General features: G+C 47.6%; 1 protein-coding gene across 3 annotated transcripts in view; it reads left to right on the forward strand.

Moving 5' to 3' along the window:
- YEATS2 (YEATS domain containing 2) overlaps nucleotides 1-14,723 on the forward strand; it is a 1,498,478-nt gene that overhangs the window by 241,144 nt on the left and 1,242,611 nt on the right. For all 3 annotated transcript variants that reach the window (XM_086943990.1, XM_086943991.1, XM_086943992.1), the window contains exons 6-7: nucleotides 11,087-11,205; nucleotides 14,342-14,503. In XM_086943990.1, coding sequence (XP_086800116.1) covers nucleotides 11,087-11,205; nucleotides 14,342-14,503 — 281 coding nt within the window. The remainder of the gene's footprint in view (nucleotides 1-11,086; nucleotides 11,206-14,341; nucleotides 14,504-14,723) is intronic.

A 14,723-nucleotide genomic window follows, 5' to 3' on the forward strand; every position in this document is an offset into this window, starting at 1 on the left:
TCGGTGCCAGGCGGCTTACTCAGGATGTGGTTGAAAAGCTCCCCAGAGAAAGTGAATAGGTTGCTAGTGGCTTCTGTGTGCCCAACTCCCCAAATGCAAATGTTATGCCTATGGGAACGATTATCTAAATCTTCTAGGTGGAGCTGCATGTCCAGATGTTGATCATGCAAACGTAGGACTTCTTGTTGAAGATTGGAGAGCTCAGTCCCTGCGGCCCTATACTGTCACAACTCGCTCTCCAATACTGTTGACATCTCTGCGGATATCCTTTATCTCAGCAGTGAGGTCTTCTTCACTGTCTAAAGATCCTCTCGGAGGGCCAAAAACAGAGATTCCAAAAATGCTTTGGTGTTCAATTCTCCGCCTGCAGGGGTCGCTGGGACCGGCGTAGGGCCACTTGAGGTACTGCTTGCCATGTTGGGTATGGATTGCGAGTGGCCAAAAATGTCCTTCAGTGGCTTGACTTTCGTCGTCTTGGTGGGGGCCATCCACAGTTGGTAACAGTGATGCCAATAACTGGGCAACCAGGGGATGCTAAGTGAGCCACCAGGGCCGCGCAAAGAATTCAAAGAGCAAGCGAGCGACCCGCTGCTGTAAGGGGTGCACTATCCTAGCTACATAGGCCACCTGGGTAGGAAAGGAGAGGCAGCGTTGGGGGGGGGTCCGAGGATTACCACTGTGCCCAGCGAATAATGTCAATTAGTAGAGGCCGCAACTGGGCCGCAGCGCCTAGACCCAGAGGAGTACAAGAGTAGCGAGGAGGGCTCCTACTAAGTTCCTTGCTCAAGCCTCATGTGATGACCTCAAGCCCGCCACCCCCACCGCCACAACCTTTGCCACAGGCAGTGGGAGGAGAGGCTGTGAGGGTCGTTCCTTCCCCTCCTCAACGCCTACCTCTGTCTGCAGCTAAAATGGCTGCTCTGTAGGGGGGAGTTCTTGCTTGTGCTGTGGGGACTAGGTCAACCAGCCACCAACGAGGCCCCACAGATGAGGCACTCCGACGGCTCTGCCAGCCCTGCTGTGATCTCCCCGATGATTCAAGAACGTGCCAAGTCCCTCCGGTGATTGGGTGCCATTCCAGCTGGTCACTGCGCCAATATTCTCCCAGAATCAGCCCTGCAGCGTTTTAACAATGTGGCCGGTGAGCTGGGCTAGGCCGCCGACCCCATGCCACGAGTCCAGTGCAAGGGATGCCTCCAAGGAGGTGCTCCTGCACCCATGTAGACCTCGAGGTAGGGCAGTAAGCTGTCTGTGTGCGTGGTCCGCTTACCCAGCCATAAATCAAGCGGCCCACCACAAAAGCGGACCTCCGTCTCAGTGATCTCTGTCGCTGGCCACCAGCGTCGTCAGCATCTCCCTCCAGGCCCGGCAGCAGGCCTGTCACTCGAGGTCGGGGATGTGCGTGGCCCACCAAAGCTGTAGTCACTCCAGGTCCGGGCTCCAAGACCCGGGGTCAATCCTGGAGATCGCCTGCCGGTTCTTCTCAAAGGGCGAGTGCTGCGGGCAGAGAAGGAAGAGAGCAGCTCCGGTCACACCGGGCCCGCGCCTTCCGCACTGACCAGGCAGTTGCGAGCGCCCGCAAAATGGAGGCAGCTCCGCCGCGATCTAGGCTCTCGCGGTCCGGCGCCCGATGATGTGGGCCAGGCATACAAAACCGCTGCAAACGGGGCCCCGCTGCAAGTCTGTCTGGCGAGGTCACTTCGGGTGCTGCAGGGCTACTGGAAACCCGGGAAACTTGGCGAAATGGCGGACGACGGTCAGGAGCTCGACCCCTGTATTTTTTAACTAGAAATACTCCCATATGTACAAAACACTGTGAATCAGTAATTCTAACCTCCCCATGCACGTCTTCTACAAGATGGCACAGTATGAAAAAAGTCCTTAAATTGAGATTTCTGATAAACTCATATCCGTAGATTCCTCGGCTTGTGAATTCCCCAAGGCACCAGACTGAATACGTAAATCTTTGATAGCAATTTCAATGCACGTTGGTAGGTGATATTGTACTCCTCGGCGTTAAGCCCATCCTGAATGTGATGTTGGTACCCACTAAATCTTTACCACCTCTATGCGCTGACGCGAGTTACTTTCTTTGTGTCTTCTGATGCAGATCCGTATCTCCTTGAATCCTGACAGTTTGACAGAATTCAATTTTTCTCGGTGATCAGTACTATGTCTCCCTTTAAAACAACAGGTTTTAACCCGTGCCAGGTATGTTATCCTCAGATGTCAGTGACAGATACCCACAGCGTTGGCCTCTTGATCCTGGGCTTCTAATGCGACTCAGTGTTGTGTGACTGCTGCACAAAGATGAATCACAAGGTCATCCGCGAGGCCAAACTAGCCGCAGCTGAACTAAGAAATCAAAGAAGTCGAAGACAAGGGAAAAAGACTCGCTCTCACTCCCAAGACCTATCATCATCTGAGTTCCAGAGTTCATGCAACCTAAATTGAGCCCACCAAACTCAAGAGGTCCAAGCATGGGTCTCCATTGTTCTGCCACTCCCACCTTTTGGAGTTAGTTGCTTGATGCACCAGGTACCTCCAGGCTGCAAAGATCTGCTCAGATTTCAGAACTGATTCTGACCTTACTCCCTATCCACCCTAGGCGATGCTCAAAGAGCTGCAGGAGCTCAGGTTGTCCTTTGACAAGATCTTTGATTTCCAGGTGGTCTCCATTCGGACTGACGCCAGTGGATCCTTTCCCAACACTGACTGTGCCACTCAACCACCCTCCGAGGCTGTCACTCTCGACGAACTCTGCACCACTGACTCCAACACCAATGCAACGTCCAACATCGCCTTCTGCGCCACAACTGCCAGCATCCATGCCCCCGATGCTGGAAGTGGAGCTGATAACTTTGTCAGACCTCGAGACACATCTACCACTTTAGAGGTCTTAATCTGCTATTTCTCCAGTATTGGATCTTTCATAGATTCACATGCTTGAATCATCCCAGTCATCGGAATGGGAGTCCCACAGTATTATATTAAAAGCAGTAAACATTATAATCGTAGGTTAAAATGTAGTGACCAGTAACTGCCATAGCCTATGTACATTCTTTTGTAAAAAAAGAACCAAACTCAAGCAATAACCATCAGGCGACAACACCCTGTAGAACACTCCCAAGAGAGGATGAGTTCCTCAGATTTTCTACAGTGTGTCGTGTGACAGGTAGTCTCCCTGAGCTCTACTTCGTTTTTTCCTTCATTATTCTGATATATTTTCAAGTTTCCAGCAAACCATGTTGGATTCATCTAAGATGGGACTCTTCAGATCGTGTGGGTCTTACTGTAAGAAGAGACTTCATGTAGGAAAATCCCATAAAGACTGTATGTACTGTTTGTATCCTCAGCATTAAATTAAGGACTGCAAAATTTGTAGAACCTTTTCAGCCAAAACCCGAAAAGACAGAGAGTAAGTTGCTATTTTGATAACTGAGACTAAAATATAAATCTGAAGTTGTCTCTGAAGATGATGATAGTAATACCTCTCACACCTCGCTGGAAAAACATAAAAGGAGGGAGAGGTCACAGGAATCTCCTGAAGACCATCAGAAAGCTTCCAAGACGTCTCGCCATGACTCTGCTACCTCCTCACAAAAAATAAAGCGTTTATTTCCTACTGCGTAAAAAATCCCATCTTTCTACTCCATTGGCCTCAAAACATACAAAAACCTCTTCAGAGCACTACATAGTGAAGAGCCATTATTGTCAACTGCACCATCTTCCAGATCACTGTTAATGCAAAAATCACCATCGGGGCGTATTTCTCCTTCATCGTAGAAAAAGCCATAGTCGATGAAGATTGCAGATTACACACCATCAACAACCCCTCCACTGACGATGCCCTTATTGTCGGCGAAGGTACCTTCACAGCTGACGAGCTCCCGGTTGACGATCCCTACACAGTCATCGACAACATGCTCGTTAATGACACTTGCACCATCGACGGCCACTTCCTCGTTGACTGCGACCTCAGTGGCGACAGTCATTGTATCGACCGCATTGACAGACGACCTCGTCTTCGGTCCGTAACATGTCATCTTCGACGACACAATCACCGCTACGACAACGAAGCTGATGACAACGCCAACTTCACCCACTCTAAAATGACCTTCAATGTTGCAATTTACTCCGCTGCGTCGACGTGATTGCCGATGACACTGTCAACAAGGCTTTTTTTCTGAACCCTTCAGTGGTTTCACCTTTATCTCCTGCAACTTTCAAAAGAGTCAGACGATGATGGTCTGTTTGGCCCTGCACATAGTCCTTCACAACTTCACGTAAAATATCAAGAAGATGATGATGATAGGAGTATTATCCACAGGAGATTTATCGCCAGCATGGTCTGCCAAAACCTTACAGTATTTTAAACCTACTCATGAGTCCATGGTCCATCTTCCTGTGGCATTCTGTCAGGATTTGCAGGTCATGTTGCAAGATTATTTCACTTGTTTCCCTTCACCTGCGGGCACACCACCACATCTGCCTTCATCTCCATCACTAATGCCTCTTACCACACCTAGAATGATACTGAGAACTTATATTAATCGTGCCTCCACAACAGGATGTTTCCTCTGATGAGGATGTGGAGGAAGGAGAAATTCAAGGTGCAAGACCAGCTGGCAATGAATAGGAAGAATTTATAACTTACACACCTGCTTCTCCAACTCCTCAATCAGCGGATTCTCTGCCCGAATTTGGACCCAGCCATATGCAAATCAGTCTTGACCCTGTGCCCCATGGGAACAGTCCAGACCAAACTGCCAGGCCAGGTCCTTCCTGGACCGGAAACAAGGATCCTGGGACCGGTTTCAGGGTATGTCACCCTTCTTTAGCCAGACTAGCTTGAATCCAATGGCACAGTGAGCAAGGGACACACGTCTGGACATACCCATCCCACTCAGGGTGAAAAGTGTTAAAGCAAACCAAGGATAGACTGAATGCTGACCATGCAAACATTGTCCCCAGTCAAAAGATCTGGGTTAAATCCATTGTTCTTTTGCCCACTGCGCCATCCCAGTTTGTACCCAGCCATATGCAAATCAGTCTTAACCCTGTGCCTCATGGGAACAGTCCAGACCGAACTGCCGTGCCAGGTCCTCCCTGGACTGGAAACGAGCATCCTGGGACCGGTTTCAGGGTATGTCCCCCTTCTTCAGCCAGGCTAGCTTGAATCCAATGGCACAGTGAGCAAGGGACACACATCTGGGCATACCCATCCCATTCAGGGCGAAAAGTGTTAAAGCAAACAAAGAATGGACGGAATACTGACAATGCAAACATTGTCCCCCAGTCAAAAGATCTGGGTTAAATCCATTGTTCTTTTGCCCACTGCCCCACCCCAGTTTGCAATTGTCACCCTGAGTGGGACGGGTATTCCCAGACGTGGGTCCCATGGTCTCCATGCCACTGGGGTCGGGCTATCCTGGCTGAAGAGGGGTGAAACTCGAGGTTGATCCTAGGCTGCTTGTTTCCAGTCCGGGGGGGGACCTGGCTTGGCGGTTCGGGCTGGACTGTTCCCATGCGGCACATGGTCAAGACTGATTTACATATGGCTGGGTTCAAACTGGAATGGCATGGTGAGTAACAGAGCGATGGATTTGGGCCCAGATCTCTGTACTGGGGTGAATGTATGACATTGTTCTGCATTCTGTCCATCAACGGTTGTTTTTGCACTTCTTTGCTATCTTTGCCTCAAATTGTAAAGCGCTCTGATATCCTTCGGGATCAAGTTCGAGCTATATAAAACTTTATAAATAAATAAATTAAAAACACGAAAGACTGTAAGGGCAATCCCTATAATTGATCATATTTGGGAGGAAGGGGTAAAAGTAATGAAAACACCTGCAACTGTTCTTGTGCTCCTGCCTAAGATAGAAAAATAATGCAAAGCCTCTGATGACGTGCCGACTTGTCTGGGAGGGCACCCAAAGCCAGACTCAGTGGGCACTCAAGCAGCACAGAGAAGGTCAAAAAATCCTTCAGCACCTATCACCATACAACTGAATAAAGAAGGTAGGCGTCTGGATAACATCTGCAAAAGATTTACTACCACTTGTGCCTAATGCTAGTGATGGTTTTTCCTTTAATCCACACCTAGATTACAGTGGTAAAACAGTGCAGGCTTCAATCCCAACCAATGCACACCAATGTAGGAGGCTGGGTTAGTATATGGTGCACACTTATTTAAGTGAAGCACCTTGCCCTAATCCACACCACTCTTATGGTGATTTTAGTGGTCTTCGACAGCCATAGAAAGGTCTCGAAGTGGTAGCTGTGAAGAGCAGACTTCAGGCTTAGTCCAGAAGGACTGTTAAGCAGCTTGTTTTACCTGAACAAATCATATAGTGCAAGTTAAATAAAAAAGAACTACACTGTGTAGTTATAAACATTGTTATATTTATTATACAAACTCACTAACACATTGGTATAGCTCCTACCAGGAGATATTAACACAATACACACACTATTTCAATGTAAACATGTAAGTAAGCACAAATACACAGTGGTCTGCAGGGAGAGACCAAACCATATACTAAAGTGGAATGTGAACTGCGACCGAAGTTGGGACTTGGACCAGAAGACTGAGACGAGCTGGGGACACAAGGAGCCACCCGAGGTAAGTACCCAGGAACCCCACAGAGGCTGTGTGCAGAGTGGAGACACAGCTGCGTACTCAATGGGTAAGTCGCGGTTGCAGTTTTTAAGAAGGACCCTTCCCAGTGGACCTTGAAGAAACCCCTTGGAAGAGAGAAGATTCGAAAGTCACCCCACCCGTGGATAGCCCAGAAACTAGGATATCTACACCAGTGAGGCAGGGTGCATAGGGGCGAAGTGACATCAGAAACCGCCGTAGACCACAATAGAGAACTTCAGTAAAGATGCTGCTGACGAAGAAGGTGAAAGAGTCCAGTTGAAGAGGAGTACCTGCATGCATAGGGGACAGTCTATGCCACTCAGACGTGACCAGAAGGCATGGTAGAACAATGACCACCGATGATGGAAGATGCATGAGTGATGACGGTGTCCTTGTCGGTACAGCTGTGAGGACCAGGCAACACTCTGGAAGACCAGGAGCATTTCAAGAGCTGTTCCACGTCGGAAGTCGAGAACTAGGGATTTAGTGTCTGGCGGGAGCACCAACAAGCCTTGGCAGCAGCAACGGATGTGGTGAACGAAAAAGGTGCAGCATTGGGATCAGCAACGACTAAGGGACTCATCAAGTGCAGGAGAGTCATAGCAGGCCTAGAGCAAGCAGGGGAACCCACTTAATCCAAAGAAGACCCTTAAGAGGACCCACTGGCGGAAGGCACAGGAGTCACAAGAGGACCTCGAGCAGCTCAACAAAGATGCAGGCCTACGGTACAGAGGATGCGGTGAGGGCGAAGATCTTGGCAGGAAGAGATTCTGGAGGCTGGATGTTCTTGTAGGCAAAGATCTCTGGAGGACAGGCAACACGCATTGGCAATGGCAAGTTGACGCAGTGCACAGGGGTTCTGTTCCAGCAGTTCTTACTAGGCATACTGGCCTTAAACGTGCTGAGAAGACAGTGCAGGCCTAGAGGTAGTTGCAGAACCAACTCCTGTGTTGCTGAGCCTTTTCCGAACCTGTAGGACGTCTGGAGCAGCAGACCGGCCAGCTTGGTTACTGTGCCTGCAGATGCAGGGGAGTGCCTCTTTCGCTCCAAGGGAGATTACTTTGGGTGTGTTTAATGCTCACAGTTCTGGAGAAGAACCTGGAAGCAGCTCAGTCACAAACAACGTAGAAGACTGGCAGGACGACGAGCCCAGGAGCAGCAGGAGTCTTCCTTGATGCAGTGTTGGTTCCAGGCGAAGTCAAACAAAGTCCAAGGTACCCAGATGGTTGAAGCTGAATTGATTTCGGATTTGAATCTTGTCCCACGACTAATCTGAAGAGCCACCCACAGGTAAGCCTTTAATTACCCTAGGGAAAGGGTTGGGACGATTTAAGGATCCCTCCCATAGGAGTAGCTGGACAGAGGAGATAGAGGAGGTCCTTTCTCCAGTTTGCCTATGGCTCCCTGAACTGGCTCACACTGGAGTTTGCAGGGAGCGCACTAAATGTGCCCTTCAAAGTAACCTGGTGGCGCTGGCAAGCACCCCGACCTCAGCCCAATACACTTAGTCCTGTCTACGAGGTGGTCACACCTCCCTGTGACAAGAAACCTATTGTTCTACCTTCTTCAGCAGCAGGAGGGCAAAATAGTTTCTTTGGTCCGCAGCAGCACTAGCTTCTGGTTAGACCCTACCGGGAATACAGAGGGGCACCCTAGGGGAGCCCCCCAGCACATATTATCCTAAATCCAACATTGGAATCGGAAGTACAGAGCAAAATACTGGACATGCTTTTCAATGGCGATATGCTTTTTGGACAGCATATAGAGGACGACTTACAGACCATTAAGGCAGACACAGAGACTGCTAGATCCCTGAGAACTCTCTAGTATAGAAAGATTCCCTTTCGTGGAGCTCGTGGATGGAGAACCTGTTCCTTTCATCGAGGCTACCGAAGATACCAGCCTCAGTCTTACCAGTCCTATTGCCCCTCCTAGCAGCAGCTCCAGGCTTATTGTGCACCACCACAAGCTACATACTCCAGACAACCTATACGTAAGCACCCCGTACAATCCAGAGAAGCTGTTAGAAAACAGTGACATTCCCATAGCACCTGTATCTGATGGAGACTACTAGCTGTGGATTCCTTAACGTAGAATTATCCCCAGGCTTGAGACTGGATCCGGAAACTTTTTGCCAAGCATCCCTGCCCGCCGGGGGGCGGCATCACGCAACTCCGCCCAGGCGTCGTCCGCATATGGGACGTCAGCGAGGTCACATAAGTCCCACCCCGGCGCGCCAACGTCAGTTTTTTCCTTTTCTGCGTGCAACGCGGATCCGGTTCATGCTCCGGGCCTGTTTAGGCCTTTTCCTTTGCTGTTGCCGTGTGTTTGTGGGAACAGTGTGTGGATGCCTTCGGGCTTTAAGAAGTGCTCGTCGTGTGGACGCCTTATGTCGGCGACGGACCCTCGCCTCATTTGTATGTGGTGTTTGGGGGAGGATCACAGCTCCACTGATTGCGAGACGTGCCAACAGTTGAAGCTGAAGTCGCGGCGGGAGCGCCGGATTAAACTTCTCTCGGCTCGCCTGTCCAGATCCGCTTTGTCACCTCGATCAGCTTCTCCAGAAGGTTTTCGAAGTAACCATCGTAGTCTGTGTCCTCATCCCTCTCCTAGCATAGGAGCATGCAAGAGCGTTGTTCCCTTGTCGGTAAGTGTCGCAGTTTGTCCCTGAAGGCTGGTTTCCAGCCTGTTGGGGGCGTGGGCTCTCCGCGGGTGATGCGGCCCCACGTATCGTCTCCCTATCCACCGTTTTCCGGTGAAGGGGCGCCGAGAGCCCAGATGGAGACATATGCGGCGGATTTGCAGGCCTCGCTGGCTTCTCCTCCTCATCCTTCCCCTCCTGGGACGTCGGCAGACCCCCTTGTGTTGTGCGGGACTCTCGGCGGCGACGCTGGCAGCTCCGGCCCTGACTGGCTCGGCTCCAGGCTTGGAGGATGTGGTGCCATTGGAGTGCGGCCCTTCGGGGGTCCCTACTTCCGACCACGGCACCTCTGTCTTGCCGCAAACTCCCGCAGGAGTCCCTGTGGTGTCGCGGGAGGTCGCCTGGACTCCGGTCGTATCCCCGAGGTCCACTCTGCCCTCTGAACAGGCGGCGGCATTGTCTGAGGCCGCTACGGCGCCGGCAGGCCTTCGGCCTGGGACGACTCCTGGTGGCCGGCCGCACTGGGAACCGCCCCAACACCCACCGACCACACACACAACCTAGGGGTCATCCTGGACTCCACCCTCTCTACAGTCCCCCCCCCCACCCCTGCCCGCCCCCACTTCCGAAGAGCGACCTCCGGAGGCAGATCGTTCTCCCACCTCACCGCCAAGACCTGGAACACCCTCCCCATCCACCTACAGCAGACCCAAGACTTGCTGACCTTCAGAAAACTCCTCAAGCCCTGGCTTTTCGAGCAGTAGCAGCATTCCCCACCCCAGCACATTGAGACCCTCATGGGTGAGTTGTGCGCTTGATTAATTGATTGAAGGTAAGGAAACTGCAGCTAGATGTCTCTATCAGATTGACAAGTTACTGACCTTTGGAAATGCCCATCTGGTACAGTAATGATCTATCTGCAGATTCCTTACTTACCAACCAACCCACCCATCCTACCTGCACTGCAGATTTGTTTTTTTAGTATCGGGTCTGTTCCCCTACAGGGGCCTAGTTTTATTTTTTTTTATTACACCATGGTCAGTCACTTCCTGGCTCCGCGCTTCTGCCACGGAAAAGTTCTGCAGTCAGCATGCCGAAGTGATGGTTATATTGACAACGAGGACGTCAGGACGACAATGAACAAGAGGATGGCACATGGAGTCGACCGATGCCTCCTAGCGGCGTGCATGGGTACTGCTATCAAAAATCTTCCAGATCCAGTCTGACACCTGGGAGTTCAAAGGTAAGGAACCTGCTGCTAGATCATGTCTGTGTTACCAAAGGTAAGTAACTTGATCTTCTGGTAGAGACTAACCCCTCCTGTCTTGTTCTTTACCTCACTTTAGAAGGGCTTTTTAACTATAAGTATTACTACTTGCTATGCAGCTCTCTAAAACATGTTACAAAATATATATTTCACCAGCATGTGTTTTTTGTTGATAGTCTCTGACTGGTAAGTGTAGAGGCAAAAAAGGGCAGGGATAATGTGTTCTGAGTCACACCTATCAACATTTTGAAATGCCTAAAAAAGTGCCCCCCAGAGGTGATGCCTATGCTGGAGAACTATAGATCAGGTATTAGCAACATTTTCCTATTTTGATATGTCAGAATGCCGGTCAGTCCAGGAGTAGGAGTAGTTACTAAAATGCTGTCCAGTTCATACAGCCCACATTGAGTTTCGTAGGTTTACTATGGTTCATGGTAGATCCCTCTACTTGCAGCTTATCAAAGGGTAAAATGAAAACGTTGTAAACTTTCTTGTTTTGAATGCATGATTTATTTCCTCCTTTTCTTTCCATTAGGATTCTGAAGGTGACCAGACATTTTCAAAAATAATTAAAAGGAACGCCAGTTTCAAGACCGGAGATGACCCTTCAAGACTCTATGTTAAGAAGACTATTGTTGTGGGCAATGTATCCAAGTTAGTATTCAACTTTCTATTTCCAGGTTTGAAGCAACTGTGGTTTCCCTAACTAAGTTCCAGATTTGTAATGTATGTTTCATCCTGAAGATCGCTCATATGAATCTTGCATCTAGGCTTCAGACTCTGAATAACTTTTTAAGCAATGCTTCTCCATAAATGCTAGGTGGTGCTGTGCAGATCCAAATATCGATTTGAGGTGTTCTCTGGAATTTTCAGAGCAGAGATGCAAATGTGCCACGGGCACTGTCAATTGCCGTTCTTTCCATGCTTCATAAAAGCAAGGGATGTTGAGACATTGAATGTACTCATTGCCTCTTAACACAGACACCTAATCTCTGTATTGGAGGATATGAGTACCTTCTATTATCAGGTTGATCTTAGAATTTGAAAAAGTAACACACCAGAGTATTTGATTTTTGGTTTATGTAGCTATTTATTAATCTGGTATAATACTCAAAACTGTACCTCAAGAAGTTGTTGGGCATTTTATTTTTTTGAAATTTTGAATGGGCTGATGAACTACCTTTAAAATTACACAGGAATGGAACGTTACGATGTTTAGATTGTGTAACTATATGAATGTATATTACTTTTCAGAATATTATATTTCTGCTATGTAAGCAAGGGTAATGAAGCTGATAAGGTGCACTGTTGTCCTGCAAGATTCAGGGTGTTCTTGGACAATTGGGAAAACAATGTGCCCCAAAAACGTGTTCGCTTTCCAAGACTCTTTGCCCAAATCATTGGAATTATAAGACTCTACTAAACTGTCTTGAATTTGTTTTACTCTATCATGAAGCGCTCTGTTACCCTATGTTGGGTCTTGTTCGCGCTGTTCAAAACTCCGAAAATAAAATAAAAGGATCAACTTTTACCTGATAATGACAATGTTAGAAGTATGAATCTTCAGTTTGGAAATTATAGTATGCTTACTTCTATGCAAATCCGGAAATAATGTTAAAAGAGGTCACTCCTTGCAATACTTTTCACATTGGTTGAACAGACAGGTATCAATTATAAGAATCGGTTCCAAGTAAGCTATCCTGAATAGGAAGGTGTGAGGGCAGAGAAGTGATGCATGCAGGTACTAGTAATGATGGGACAGTAATCATTTTTTTTTTTTTTTGTTTAGCTTCCTAAAATCAGGCTCGTCGTCTCCCTGTTACTCTGCCGGGAGCTGCCGTCAAATTTTGAGAGTACACCGTGCGTAGTGGTTGCTGAATTGAACTGCCATTTACATTTTTCTATCCTCATTGCATGGATCCATATGCGTGAGCTCCGAGATCATCCTCGTGCCAGGGGCGCATTACTGTGTGTGAACTTACTCCTCCCACTCGGGTTGTAACAACTTGCTAGACAGTTTACCTTTATTGTCTGTGGGATACCTTGGGACGATGTTCCCTGGCAATGGGATCCGGGTCGCGTGTGATTCTACATTTTAACTATTGCTGGTTCATATATTCTTTGGAGCACCGTTCTCTAATTTTGAATTGCCCTGACGAAGTTCCGCCCAGGAACGAAACGCGTTGGCTGTGCAACCTATTTGGCATAATTGCTACAATAAAGAATTAAATATTTTGGACTAAAGAAGACCTTTTGCTTATATTTGAATGAGTGCGCCTTCCACCATCTGAAGAAACCTGTTGACCTTTTTTGTGCCTTGTGGCGACGGGCACGGGAAGTGTGCTGCACCGGACTCATACTCATTATATCTATGATATGGTTGTGCTGAACCTCGGTCAGGTCGTCTGTTCCGTAATTCTTGTAAAATCAGGAGTTCCCCTGCAGGCTAATTCAAAATAAATAGAGTCCTTCCTTGCCCCAGGTTGTTTGCTGTTATTCTAACTCTAACGTTTGTGATCACATTCATGATTTAGGAGTTCCAGCCCTTCTTCCCTCATAAGACTCTTTTGTGATCTTTCAATATTTGAGTGCTTTAGTGCTTGCTTGGGCCAAGCAAGCTTCTAATTAACATCAATTAGCAGGGCTTATTCAGGGCATGAGAGACATCTGGGTATGAAATTGAACTTCGGCAGCAGCTGCTGGATGGGGATTCAGGTTTGGGGGACAAATGGAGGCTTAACAATATATAGTTAGCATGTCACCTAATTCCATGTTGCCCTGACCCCGGCTCCATGGTAGACCCATGCTAAGTTCTGTTCCCGAACAAGACTGATTTAATCTGGGCGCGTCCCTCCTTGCCATGTCTGAACAGCGGACACAAGGCTGTGTTGCAGGAAGGATTTCCTGCATGGATTTCTGGGATGCACACTCTCCCATTTCTGAGCTCCAGAGATTTTCATGGCAGGTAAGAGTTGCTGAAACAGGGGAAGTCAAAGACCATCTTTGTGTAACAAGCTGATGTGCTCCTATACCAAGCACAGCCACCACCATACAGTGCTAGTCTTTGTAGGTATGCAATATTAAAAAAACACTATTGGTTTTGTCAGTGGTTCTCTATTGTCCATTTGGTTTTAATGGCACTCTGATAGCATTGGCTTAGCGCAGAAAAGCAAACAGTTTTTTGCTCCAGTGGTCAGCAAAAGTACATTCAGTGATGTCTCAAGTACACTAAATAGATTGAATGGCCTTTACTACAGTCTCTATAGGTCCAACAAATTGTTCAAAAACGAATTACAAGCTAAGCTATAGAGCAATAATAAATATTTTAAAAATTGTATGTTTTAAAATTCAATGCTTTATCAGTGGTAATGTTTTGAGAAGTACTTTTGTCTTTTGTTCTCACACTGGGGTGATAGTAACTCCACAAATATCATTCGTTCTAAACGTCTTAAAAGTGCTTGAGAACGACTGACATGTGAGAGCATTTTAGAAAAAATGTTGCAGATCTGAAATATCCGCTCCTGTGCTCTTCGTTTAACAAGAATAGAGAAGGGGTCATAGAATGGTTATCCATATAATCATAAATGAGTAATTCCAGAAAATATTTGAACTAAGATATCTGTTCTTTAGTAGTGAAGTAGTCTGATTGAACTGTATGGGAGTGCATCTCCGAAGCAAATTTGTGCGAGCATTAAGTATGACGTTTTTAATGAATCAAGCTCAAACAAAACAAAAAAGCTGCCTCCTAATAGAGGCTTGACTTCTCGATCTGGCTTCTTCTATTCCACAGATACATTCCTCCTGATAAGAGAGAAGAGAACGACCAATCTACTCATAAGTGGATGGTGTATGTGCGTGGATCCCAAAATGAGCCCAGCATTCACCATTTTGTCAAGAAAGTGTGGTTCTTCCTGCATCCCAGTTACAAGCCAAACGACCTGGTTGAAGTCAGGTAACTTTCATTGCTCTTTGCCTCTTTTCCGGTTTAGTAAGTTCACTGGAGCATGGAATTTTTTAATTCGTTGTTCATCATTGGAGTATACTTCGCTAGCTTATATACTTTACTTTTCATTGTTTTGTGAAGAAATGCAAACCAAAAATAGAACAAAAATGTTTCCTATGTGCACTAGTGACAGAAGTGCTCTTTGTTCTTTTCCCTAAAGTTGAACCTA

Source organism: Lissotriton vulgaris, chromosome 11 (genome assembly GCF_964263255.1).
Source record: "Lissotriton vulgaris chromosome 11, aLisVul1.2, whole genome shotgun sequence".
NCBI lineage: Eukaryota > Metazoa > Chordata > Amphibia > Caudata > Salamandridae > Lissotriton > Lissotriton vulgaris.